Here is a 12,849-nt window from a genome sequence, read left to right as displayed (position 1 = left end):
TTACCTACTGACCCCTATAATCTGCTCTACCTTTTACTGACCTGTTACACTGCCCTGCATTCAGGCCTGAAATGTAGGTTAAGTTTTTATATTTTTACAGTGACAGTTTTACTAGGTTTTCCTCATGTCATCCTTGCTATTTAGTTAGGCTTGCTAGTTAATTTATAAAAAAAGAAAAAAAAAAAGGCCTCTGAACCCCATTGATCTTTTGGTCTTTTATCATGTTCAGGTAGATTTCCAATTCTCAAAGGTTGCCTACCCCTGCTCTAAATGCTGCATCACCCCCATTTGTGGGGAAGTTCTAGCGCAGACCCTTGTATTTAAATGGGTTGCACTTTGTGAGCGGTAGTGCAGGCTGGTAGGGGCCCCAGTGAATTACTTTGTCTAGGGGCCCATGAAGCTATCAAGATGGCCCTGGGTCAAGGTGTTTCATCCATACATTCATTCTGTCTTGATAAAGAAGTGCATCCCCTTTTTATGCAAATACTTTATAGGGCAAAGGGGTGAGGAATCTGTGACATAAAACTTCCACAACCTCACCTTAGTAGCAGAGTTTGGCTGTTCCTCATCCAGTTTTAAACAGAACCAGTCTGGCACCAGGAAACTGGGTCATCTATTGCACTAAGAACCTTGTGAATGTCCTGCAAGAGCCCAAAAGAGCAGCTATGTGGATGAGCACACCAGGAGGGGTGTGAATACAAGTAAAAATATTCAGGAGCAAGCAACCAAAATTGAAAGCGCTGATCGGGACAGTCTTGAAAAGACAAACGGTCAAATAATTACAATGTTCAATGAGATAAAAGCATGTGCCGATTTAATAATAACATATGGTTGGATGAAAAATTATCTAGATATCTCCTTGTATAGATGGAACAACTGCAAAGCGTGCTTCTCACTTGGACAGTGCCTTAAGCAACAGTCGGTGGTGGACTGGCTTGGTGGGGCAGTGCGGCGATGGCAAAATGGCTTTTCCACCGCAGCAATGCTGGCAGCACGCATACGCCTATTTCCCCAAAGACAACCTCTGGATATGACGCTGAGCACGTGCATGCAACTTCTTTTTTTCGACCATGGCGAGGTCTGTTCTGAGTGGAACCTGTCCTGGTAAACCGCTGTATGGTCTTAGCCAACGTGCTGCAGCTCAGTTTCAGGATCTTGCCAGTCTTCTTATAGCCTAGGTCAACTGTATGTAGAGCAACAATTATTTTTTTCAGATCCTCAGAGTTTTGTCATGAGGTGCCATGTTGAACATGGACATTTCCACTTAGGGGTGTACTCACCTTTGTTGCCAGCGGTTTAGACATTAATGTGATGAGTTTTTTTGAGGGGACAGCAAATTTACACCTTTATACAAGCTGTACACTCACTTCTTTAGAATTGTAGCAAAGTGTCATTTCTTCAGTGTTGTCACATGAAAATATATAACAAAATATTTTCAAAAATGTGAGGGGTGTACTCACTTTTGTGAAATACTGTGTATTTATATAAATATACAGGGCCATATCCACAAAAGAGATACTCCGGCGAAAGCCGTCGTATCTCTGGTTCTAACTTTGGAACTGATCCTCAGAAGCAGTTTTCCTAAGTTAGGCAGAAGATCTGACATCTGTAAGGGACTTACACTGCCGGTTCTTAGGATGCAGTACCGCATCCGCCACTGGGGGCATTTCGAGTCGAAATGCCTCTTCTAGTATGCAAATTAGCACTTAGGGCGATCCTCAAAGCTTTTGTGCCTAGTTTTTTCGCCGTAAGTGTTAGTTTGCCTGGTGTAAAACTAGGGCTGCTTTTACAAAGTGTAAAGTTAGTCACACCTTGTAAAGGCCCATTCAAGCGACGGCATTTGGTATGCATTCCCGAGGGAGAACTCCACGGCAATTTGTAAATTCCAAACCGGCATGGGTTCCCCCCCAGGAGCATACCAGGCCCTTAGGTCTGTTATGGGTTGTAAGGAGACCCCCCCTCCGCCGAAAAATCGACGTAGGGGGTCCCCCTACAATCCATACCAGACCCGTATCCAAAGCACGCTACCCGGCCGGTCAGGAATGGGAGTGGGGACGAGCGAGCGTCCCCCCCCCTCCTGAGCCGTGCCAGGCCGCATGCCCTCAACATGGGGGGGTTGGGTGCTCTGGGGCAGGGGGGCGCACTGCGGGCCCCCCCACCCCAGAGCACCCTGTCCCCATGTTGATGAGGACAGGACCTCTTCCCGACAACCCTTGTCGTTGGTTGTCGGGGTATGTGGGCGGGGGCTTATCGGAATCTGGGAGTCCCCTTTAATAAGGGGGCCCCCAGATACCGGCCCCCCACCCTAAGTGAATGGATATGGGGTACATCGTACCCCTATCCATTCACCTGTAGGCAAAAAGTAAAAGTTAATAAACACACAACACAAGGCTTTTTAAAATAATTTATTATTCTGCTCCGGATGCCCCCCCTGTCTTCGTTATTAGCTCAATTACCAGGGGGGGCTTCTTCTTCCACTCTCCGGGGGTCTTCTTCCACTCTCCGGGGGTCTTCTTCCACTCTCCGGGGGTCTTCTTCCGCTCTCCGGGGGGGGCTTCTCCGGACTCCGGGGGTCTTCTTCCATCTTCTCCCCTCTTCCGATGTTGCCTCGGCGAACCCCGGTTCTTCTGCAGCTCTCCGGTGCCTTCTTCTTCAGCGCTGGCTGCCTGCTATGTTTGTGTGTTAGCTCGATTTCAAACAGGCAGCCGGCGCGGTCTTCTGTGACGTCATCTTCTCTTCTGTTCTTCTCCCCTCTTCCGATGTTGCCTCGTCGCCTGTTGTCGCTGTAATGATGGAAGCGCGCCTTGCATCACATTTATATAGGCATCACCGTCCCATCATGCTCCGGTAGGTACCCACGTGGTGGGTGCACGTGGGTAGGCACCCACCACGTGGGTACCTGCCGGAGCATGATGGGACGGTGATGCCTATATAAATGTGATGCAAGGCGCGCTTCCATCATTACAGCGACAACAGGCGACGAGGCAACATCGGAAGAGGGGAGAAGAACAGAAGAGAAGATGACGTCACAGAAGACCGCGCCGGCTGCCTGTTTGAAATCGAGCTAACACACAAACATAGCAGGCAGCCAGCGCTGAAGAAGAAGGCACCGGAGAGCTGCAGAAGAACCGGGGTTCGCCGAGTCAACAGCGGAAGAGGGGAGAAGATGGAAGAAGACCCCCGGAGTCCGGAGAAGCCCCCCCCCGGAGAGCGGAAGAAGAAACCCCCCCCGGAGAGCGGAAGAAGACCCCCGGAGAGTGGAAGAAGACCCCCGGAGAGTGGAAGAAGAAGCCCCCCCTGGTAATTGAGCTAATAACGAAGACAGGGGGGGCATCCGGAGCAGAATAATAGATTATTTTAAAAAGCCTTGTGTTGTGTGTTTATTAACTTTTACTTTTTGCCTACAGGTGAATGGATAGGGGTACGATGTACCCCATATCCATTCACTTAGGGTGGGGGGCCGGTATCTGGGGGCCCCCTTATTAAAGGGGACTCCCAGATTCCGATAAGCCCCCGCCCGCATACCCCGACAACCAATGGCAAGGGTTGTCGGGAAGAGGTCCTGTCCTCATCAACATGGGGACAGGGTGCTCTGGGGTGGGGGGGCCCGCAGTGCGCCCCCCTGCCCCAGAGCACCCAACCCCCCCATGTTGAGGGCATGCGGCCTGGCACGGCTCAGGAGGGGGGGGGACGCTCGCTCGTCCCCACTCCCATTCCTGACCGGCCGGGTAGCGTGCTTTGGATACGGGTCTGGTATGGATTGTAGGGGGACCCCCTACGTCGATTTTTCGGCGGAGGGGGGTCTCCTTACAACCCATAACAGACCTAAGGGCCTGGTATGCTCCTGGGGGGGGGAACCCATGCCGGTTTTTTCGTTGAAAATTGGCATGGAGTTCTCCCTCTCAGGAATGCATGCTGAGCGACGCTGTCATTTTTTTTTTTTATTATTTGTTTTCCCGGCGCGTCTTTTTTTCACCCGTCGCAACTTTAGTGTCCCGTCGCAATCCACAAAGCCGCCCGGCGTCAATTACGTTCGCGCGATGCACGTCGGGAAAATGACGTCACACGCATGCGCAGTACGGCCGGCGCGGGAGCGCGCCTCATTTAAATTGTAAACGCCCCCCGGAGAGGAGGAACGCCTTACGACGGCGGCACTTAACTTACACGGCTTGAAATTTTTACGTAAGTGCTTTGTGGATCAGGCACTTAGGTAAAAACTTTAAGTCAGTGTAACTTAACTGCTGAAAGTTAAGTTACGCCGCCTGGCTGAGGATTTGGCCCACAGTGCCTTGAAAAAGTATTCATACCCCTTGACATTTTCCAAATTTTTTCATGTTACAACCAAAATTGTATATGTATTTTATTGGGATTTTTTGGGATAGACCAACACAAAAGTGGCACATAGTTGTGAAGTGGAAAGAAAAAGGATAAGTGGTTTTCACGTTTTTTTTTTCCCCCCAAATAAACATCGGAAAAGTGTGACATTCATTTGTATTCAGCCCCCCTTTACTTTGATACCCTAACTAATATCTAGTGGAACCAATTGCCTTCAGAAGTCACCTAATTAGTAAATCGAGTCCACCTGTGTGTGATTTAACCTCAGAATAAATACAACTGTTCTGTGACACCCCCACTTCATTACCCAGCCATCCTGGGCGGGCATCACATGACGTCTTTGGCTTCCTGCCGCTACTGCGCGCCCCCGCATTAGGCATCCACTGTGTCATCGTTCCTCCATGAGGGTAATCAGCGTTCAGCCGAGTGTGTGAAACCGTGTGACCCGCTGTATCCGGTTACTATGCAGAGCGGCGTGCACACACCGCTCATACGTGTGATCAAGGTTGAGGCTTTACCCTCGGACAAAGACCCATGGTGTAACCTGTCATAAAGCCACTATGTCCAGAAAGGTATACACTCCAGAAGAGGCATATCAAATACTGAGTCTGACAGATGAGAGCAACGGGAGAGAACTGTAACGGCCCAGTTACAGTTCTGATTCCGATTCAGAATATGAGCCCATCGAAGGCAGCACTTTGGCATCCAAATCAGAAGTGGAAGTAGTCCGTGCAAAAAGACGGTCTGAACACCAGGCAGTTACCAGCAGTGCCAATTGCGCTAGACCCCAGCAAGAAAAGGCCCAGTACAAGTGCGGGAATTGCACACCAAAGAATTGGGGCCCCATTTATGGGGAGGGGGGTGGATTTAAATTATCAAATGTTGCAGCTCTATCAACATGAAATTCCCTCTACTAGTATTAAAAAGTCGCAATTTACTTTTTTCATTTGGCCATGTATAATTCTTTTATCTATCAAAAATCAACGGAAACACCCAACCCCTTCTTAAAGTATATTGAAGACACTGTCACTGCCCTGATCTATAAATAAGTATCCCCCCCAGAAAGCATTCGCTCCGATTGTGTCAGCAGACTACATGAGCGCCATATTCCTGACCATATTCCACCATGGGGATCGAGAAGATGATGCCCAAAAAAAATGTCAGGTGTCTCCAATGTCCCTCTCAACCTGGCCTTTGCATCAGGGAATGCTTCAGACACTATCACACAAACTATTAGCCCATATTTCTAATAGACTGCCTTTTCCCCATTTTTCAATTTCTGTCCTGAATCTTTCCCTGGTGCCTCAACCAACCATATCATTGTCTTCCATGTGAACTGATCCTACATTGTTTATCAACTATGCCTCTGCCTGCCGTCTGCATTGTTTATCCGCCATGTTTCTGCCTTTCACGTGAACTGACCCTGGACTATCAACTATTCCTCTGCCTACTATCTATTTCTGACTTTTACCTGCACTGACCTCGGGCCTGTTGACCATGTTTTTGTCTGCCCCTTGGACTGATCTTTCACCCTGCTACACAGGGGTCTCACATATGTGAGGGGCTCTAGAATAGTGTTCTGAGTTGAGAAAAACAGTTTTTGTTTTTCTGTGTTCCCAGAACAGGGTCTGGTTGTCCGGAGGCTTCAAAGAGATTTAGGTGGGAGAAGCCTCTACCCCTGTCCCCATTCTTTCCTGACCGATCCCCTAAGCTTGATGGTCCTGCCTGCTCCCTGGACAAATACTTTGGCTGTGCTGACCATATCTCTGCCTGCTGCCTGTACAAACTATGGACAGTATTCCTGCCTGCTGCATGGCCAATCCTTTTGCTGCTGCTGACCACAACCCTGACTGCTACTTGGACCAATGCTTTGGCAGTGCTGACAGCATCTTTACCTGTACTGACTATGGACAGTATTCCTGCCTGCTGCCTGTTTTTCTGTCGCTGTCCACGTTCCTGCCTGCTGCCTGTACCGATGCTCTCCTCTGTGGACCACTACACTTCTAAAACCACAGGTAATCTTTTCTTTAACCTTTGCTCAGCAGAACGTATTTTGGTATGTACAGTACATGCGATGTGTTATAAATATGAAGGCCCTTCAACAATGTGATAGGTTGGCAGGAATTTGTGTGCAATTTATGCTCCTAGAATGCCTGACGGCGCTACTTGGATGTTGGGCCTCTGTATGTGGCCAGGCTGTGTAAAAAATATCACACATGGGTACAGTGTAACATGACTGAGTAAGTCATTCAAAGTGTGAGAGCGCTGAAAGCTAAAATTTAGTCTGGGCAGGAAGGGTGTATAAATGTCCTGTATTGAAGTGGTTAAAGAACCTTGGTGAACAAACCGCATCACAAAGGCCAAGGAACATACCAGACAGGTCAGGGATAAAGTTGTGGAGAAGTTTAAAGCAAGGTTAAGTTATAAAAAAAATATCCCCAGCTTTGAACATCTTACGGAGCACTGTTCAATCCATCATCCGAAAATGGAAAGAGCATGGCACAACTGCAAACCTACCAAGATATGGCCGTCCACCTAAACTGACAGGCAAGGAGAGCATTAATCGGAGAAGCAGCCAAGAAGCCCATGTAACTGTGTGGAGGAGCTGCAGAGATCCACAGCTCAGGTGGGAGAATCTGGCCTTTATGGAAGAGTGGCAAGAAGAAAGCCATTGTTGAAAGAAAGCCATAAGCAGTCCCGTTTGCAGTTTGTGAGAAGCCATGTGGGGGACACAGCAAACATGTTAAAGAAGGGGTACTCTGGTCAGAGGATACCAAAATGTTACTTTTGGCCTAAAAGCAAAACGCTATGTGTGGCGGAAAACTAACACTGCACATCACCCTGAACACACCATCCCCACTGTGAAACAATGTGGTGGCAGCATCATGTTGTGGGGATGCTTTTCAGGTCAGGTAAGCTGGTCAGAGTTGATGGGAAGATGGATGGAGCCAAATACAGGGTAATCTTAGGCCCCGTACATACGACCGGATCTATCCGCTGGGATTGATCCGCGGATCAGTTCCAGCGGACAAATCCAGTCGTCTGTACGGCCTAGCGGATAATTATCCACGGAGATTCGTCCGGCCGGTCCATTTCAAGCGGATAGAAATTTCTTAGCATGCTAAGAAATCTATCCGCTTGAATCGAGACCAGCAGATTGATCCGGTGGTCTGTACAGACTCACCGGATCAATCCGTCCGCTCCCCTCCCTCGCATGCGTCGTAATGATTCGACGCATGCATGGAAGTACTTACCTTCCAGCGTCGCGCACATCGCCGCGTCATCGGCGACGGCGCGACACGTCACCGCGGAGGAATTCCGCACGGATTTTGATCCGATGGTGTGTACACGCCATTGGATCCAAATCCGGAGGAGGAATCTCCGCTGGAAACGGTCCAGCGGACCGTTTCCAGCGGAGATCCGGTCGTGTGTACGAGGCCTTAGAAGAAAACCTGTTAGAGTCTGCCAAAGACTTGAGACTGTGGCAGAGGTTTACCATCCAGCAGGACAACAACCCTAAACATACAGCCAAAGCTACAATGTAATGGTTTAGATCAAAGCATATTCATGTGTTAGTCCAGACCTAAATCCAATTGAGAATCTGTGGCAAGACTTGAAAATTGCTGTTCACAGATGCTCTCATCCAATGTGACAGAGCTTGAGCTATTTTGCAAAGAAGAATGGGCAAACCTTTCACTCTCTAGATGTGTAAAGCTGGTAGACACATTCCCAAAAAGACTTGCAGCTGTAATTGCAGCAAAAGGTGGTTCTACAAAGTATTGACTCAATTGATAAAGTGGAGGAGATTTGGGGATTTTACGTGAAGTCATAGCCTGGTAAGGCCATGTATTTCCATCCCTTGGGACTTTAAATGAAACCATGGCCCGGTAGGGTCATGTATTTGCATCCCTGTTGAAGACAAGAATGAGGGAAGTGAGGGGGTGGGACTTTACATAAAGCATGTGGTTGCAATAAAGTAGATTTGGTGAGCATATAGGAAGTATATTGGTTAATATATGGTATAAACATACATATACTTATAATATCAATTCTAAACGATAAATTGATAATGACAATGAACATGATAGTGACATAGGTATCTCATGATAAAAGCACAATAATATTCCATAGTTCACCAAGAACAGGGTTGTATAAAACCATAACGCGTGAGGTAGTGCCTACAGGACCTATGGCCTCACTAATCCTGTAAAAGGTTGGTAATGCATATCGACTCCAAGGGTCTGGGTAAATATTGATAGAAACACGGCATCTGGTAGCTCTACGCGTTTCGTGGCTATTGTGCTACTCATCAGGAGAAAGTGTGTGATGTGCCTAGAATAGAAAGTATTGTATATGAATAGTCTAATATATACAGACATGAAACAGAGGTGTGGTAAAAAGGGGACCCCACACCAGGTGCATGCTTACATACTTATTGTGTATTGGTGGTGTGGTGTCGGACACCGCAGACCATCTGAGGGCACCTCCAACCGGGAGCTGAGGTGGACAAGTCAGCAGGGGCAACCCACATAGGCATCAACCAGGGCAGGCATGGAACCACAAGGCACTCCTGTGTGGGGAATGAAAATAAGGAGTGAATGTAGGGGGTCTCTGGGAGAAATGAGTGAGGGTGAGAGAATGGACAGGGAGCCTGTGCTGGTGGAAAAGTATTGACTCAGGTCGGCTTTATACAAATACACTCCACACTTTTTTCACATATTTATTTGTAAACAATTTTGAAAACCATTTATCATTTTCCTTTCACTTCACAATTACCGTATTTATCGGTGTTTAACACGCACCGGCGTATAACACGCACCCCAAGCTTAGGAGGGAAGTTTAAGTGAAAAAAAACTTACATTTTAAATGCCCATCAATGCAGCCTTATCAGTGTCCATCTGCTGTCTTGCCCAGCATCCATCTGCAGCCTTGCCCAGCATCCATCTGCAGCCTTGCACAGAGTCCATCCAGCCTTATAAGTGTCCATCTCCAGGCTTATAAGTGTCCATCTGCACCTCGCCTCAGCCGTGCTATACAGAGCCGGATTTCCTGTGTATTCGGCTCCTCTCGCAGTCCTGCACAGTCCGTCACTGCGAGTGGAGCCGAGTAGGCTCAGCTCGGTCTATGTCGGCGGCGCTCAGAGACTGTGGGGATCGGCGTATAACATGCACACCATGATTTTCTCCTGATTTTAAGGGGGGAAAAGTGCGTGTTATACGCCGATAAATACGGTATGTGCCAATTTGTGTTGATTTATCACATCAAATCCCAATAAAATACATCTACTAACAAATGTGAAAAATTTCAAGGGGTATGAGTACTTTTTAAAGGCACTGTGTGTGTGTGTGTGTGTGTGTATATATATGTGTGTATTTGTATATGTGTAATATATACATCTATTGGCTACGGGAAAAGGTATTCAGACCCCCTTAAATTTTTTACTCTGTGTTATTGCAGCCATTTGCTAAAATCGTTTAAGTTTATATTTTTTTTCATTAATGTACACAGGGTCTGAATACTTAAATAAAATTGTGATATTTCAGTTTTTCTTTTTTAATAAATCTGCAAAAATGTCAGCAATTTTATGTTTTTTGTCAATATGGGGTGCTGACAGCCAACTCAACACTTGTCAAACTACTAATTGGATGCAGCCGCTGTTTGGCTGAAAAATTATCAGCAGGCTCCTTCGACCCGAGTCCCGTATCTGTGTCCATTCACACAGAATGCAGGACTCACCCCCGGCGCCGCATCATTGGATTTGATTGACAGCAGCGGTAGCCAATGGCTGCGCTATTATCAATCTATCCAATCAGGACACAAGACACCAGCCAGCTAGAGATGGTGTGCTTGTTCCCGGACAGAGGATGACAGCGTTCAGGTAAGTAAAACTGGGGAACTGCAGCACTACAGAAGGTTTTTCATGTTAATGCAATAAGGTGAAAAAACATGAGGGTTTACAACCCCTTTATTGACCAGATATATGGATTTAACTTTGTATTAGGAAGCAGGCATGTAATGTGCTTTATTTAATCATGAAGAATGCAAAGACCAGGGTCAGTTTAGTTAGAAACTTAAAAATCTAGCTATATTTTAGATCTAGTTATATAATAGATAATTTTAGTTAATTGTTATTGATTGTTTGAAAACTGTGTTTTACATCATTTCAGACTATATGTGAATGTTGTGCTCACACTGACTTGTTTGCACGTATTCTGCTTGTTACAGACAGGGGATCTATGCGCAGCCTACAGACTGGTGTGGGAGAACTTCTTGGTGAAACCAGGTTCTGGCATGGGAAAGACTACTGCAACTTTGTGTTTAAAGACTGGGTACAACTGGATAAACCCTTTGATGGTATGTTACTGGTTCAAAACCAAAGAATGAAAATTTCAAAACGGAGTACAGATTTGTCAGGCAGAAAAACCGTTAATGAATATTAAATGACCTGTCCATAACTGTAACGAATCATGGAACCCAGAGTAAATGAATGTGTTTGTTTGTTTTTTTCTTACTTTGTCGCCATGTTAATCAGTAGGGGGATGTTATAAAATAAGTGCATAAACAGTAGTTCCTACCATGCATCTATGTATTTTAATAGACCAAGGGGTTGATTTTCTAAAACTGGAGAGTGCAAAATCTGGTGCAGCTGTGCATAGTAGCCAAGGGGGGTACGGGTACCTCTAGCCTATGTTAGCTGCTGTAACATCAGTACGGGTTTATTTTATCTTGATTTGTAACAAAGTTTTATGTAAAAAAAAAAATCTGCATAATGTCATTATACTGCTCTTTGTGAATGTTACTCATTCTAATTTTCCTTTTTTGTTTAGACTTCATTGACCGATACCAAACACCTAGAATGCCGTGGCATGACATTTCTTCTGTGGTACATGGGAAAGCGGCTCGTGATGTGGCAAGACACTTTATTCAGCGATGGAATTTCACAAAGGTTGCTGCTTGATTACTAGATCATTGCTTCTATTCTAGTTTTACATTGTATCTTTATTATTTTGTAATGGCCTACTAGAATTTAGATTCATACTATATGTTCTATCGTAGATCATGAAGCCAAAATATCGGTCTCTTTCCTACCCTTTCCTTTTGCCAAAAACTCACAAAACAGCCAAGGAGTTGCCTTATCAGGTTCCGGGGGCAGTACAGTGTTGTGCTCAGGTAAGTGTGACATCTAACTTGAAAGGTATAGTCCTTTTTTAAAGAGATTTAAGCACTGCATTACAGCAAATTACACAAACCTCCCCTAATGTTTATTCCTATGTCACTGAGTGCTTTTCATAGTAGAAAGCAATATGAATAAATTGTGCAAAACATTTCCCAATATCAAAGTACCGTGTGTTTGACCTGTAGATGTCATATTGTTCAAGTAGAACTATATATATATATATATATTTTTTTTTTCATTTTGGATAGATTAATCCCCTTTGTCCCATTACAAAGGTTTCCCTTCACTTCCTGTCTCTTAGCCAAACAGGAAGTAAGAAGAAATCCATGTAAATGAATGGAATTCTTTAGGGACCCCCCAAGTCACCAGAACTAGTGTTCCTATTGGAAGATTTGCTCTTACTTTTCTGGGTACAACCCAAGATTTGTGATATTTTTCTTTTACTTTCACTTTCAATAATGGTAAACAGGAACAATCGAGGTGACTCTCCTTAACCTGGCACAGACAGCAGTAAAAATTGACAAGCGTTCTAATCCCTCTCCACGTTTCCAAAGCAAAAAAAGGAAGTTTTGCCTTCAACTTCTGAATACTAATAAAACAGCTTTTCTTTCTATAGGCCTTTAACCACTTACGGACTGCCTGCGGCAGGAATACGTCGCTACTTTGAAGAGGAATACCGTTGTTCTGGTAGCAGCTAGCTACCATAACCCCAGTACTCTCTTCAAGAGCGGGCGGTCTGCATTCAGATAAATGTGGTCCTTGCGGCAGTTTCACCGCAAAATCACTTTTATTGGCGGCATGAGAGGGGCTTCCCGCCGCTCTCCAGTGCCCTCCGCCGCTTACCAGAGCCGTTGTCAACGACGGAGGCAATTGGATGCTGGGTATGGAGAAGAGTGAGGTGAAGATGGTCCCCACCTGTCTCCAAATCATTCCAGGGTGAAAGCGACGTCAAAACGTCACTTCCACCCAATGCTCTTAAAGGGACATTTGTATTCTTTTATTTTATTTTTTACTGTATTTTAGTTTAAATATGAGGTTTTTTTTCCCCCTAGATCTCATATTTAAGAATACCTGTCATGTTTTTTTCTATTACAAGAGATGTTTACATTCCTTGTAATAGGAATAAAAGTGACCCAAATTTAAAAATAAAAAAATTTAAGTAAAATAAATAATGAAAAATAATAAAAAATTTAAAGCGCCCCGTCACGATAAGCTCATGCATACCTGAGCAGCACCCGTGTATGAAAACGTTGTTCAAATGACACATGTATCACAGGTAACGCCGCAATAATTCTAGCCCTAGACCTCCTCCATAACTCAAAACATGCAACCTGTAC

At 45.6% G+C, this 12,849-nt stretch overlaps 1 protein-coding gene across 7 annotated transcripts in view; it reads left to right on the top strand.

Moving 5' to 3' along the window:
- Positions 1-12,849, top strand: part of PLD1 (phospholipase D1) — a 268,255-nt gene that overhangs the window by 211,064 nt on the left and 44,342 nt on the right. For all 7 annotated transcript variants that reach the window (XM_040349370.1, XM_040349372.1, XM_040349367.1 and 4 more), the window contains 3 exons: positions 10,561-10,689; positions 11,163-11,281; positions 11,392-11,505. In XM_040349370.1, coding sequence (XP_040205304.1) covers positions 10,561-10,689; positions 11,163-11,281; positions 11,392-11,505 — 362 coding nt within the window. The remainder of the gene's footprint in view (positions 1-10,560; positions 10,690-11,162; positions 11,282-11,391; positions 11,506-12,849) is intronic.

Source organism: Rana temporaria, chromosome 4 (genome assembly GCF_905171775.1).
Source record: "Rana temporaria chromosome 4, aRanTem1.1, whole genome shotgun sequence".
NCBI lineage: Eukaryota > Metazoa > Chordata > Amphibia > Anura > Ranidae > Rana > Rana temporaria.
Note: the sequence above shows the minus strand (reverse complement) of the source record. Positions and strands in the feature narration are given on the sequence as shown.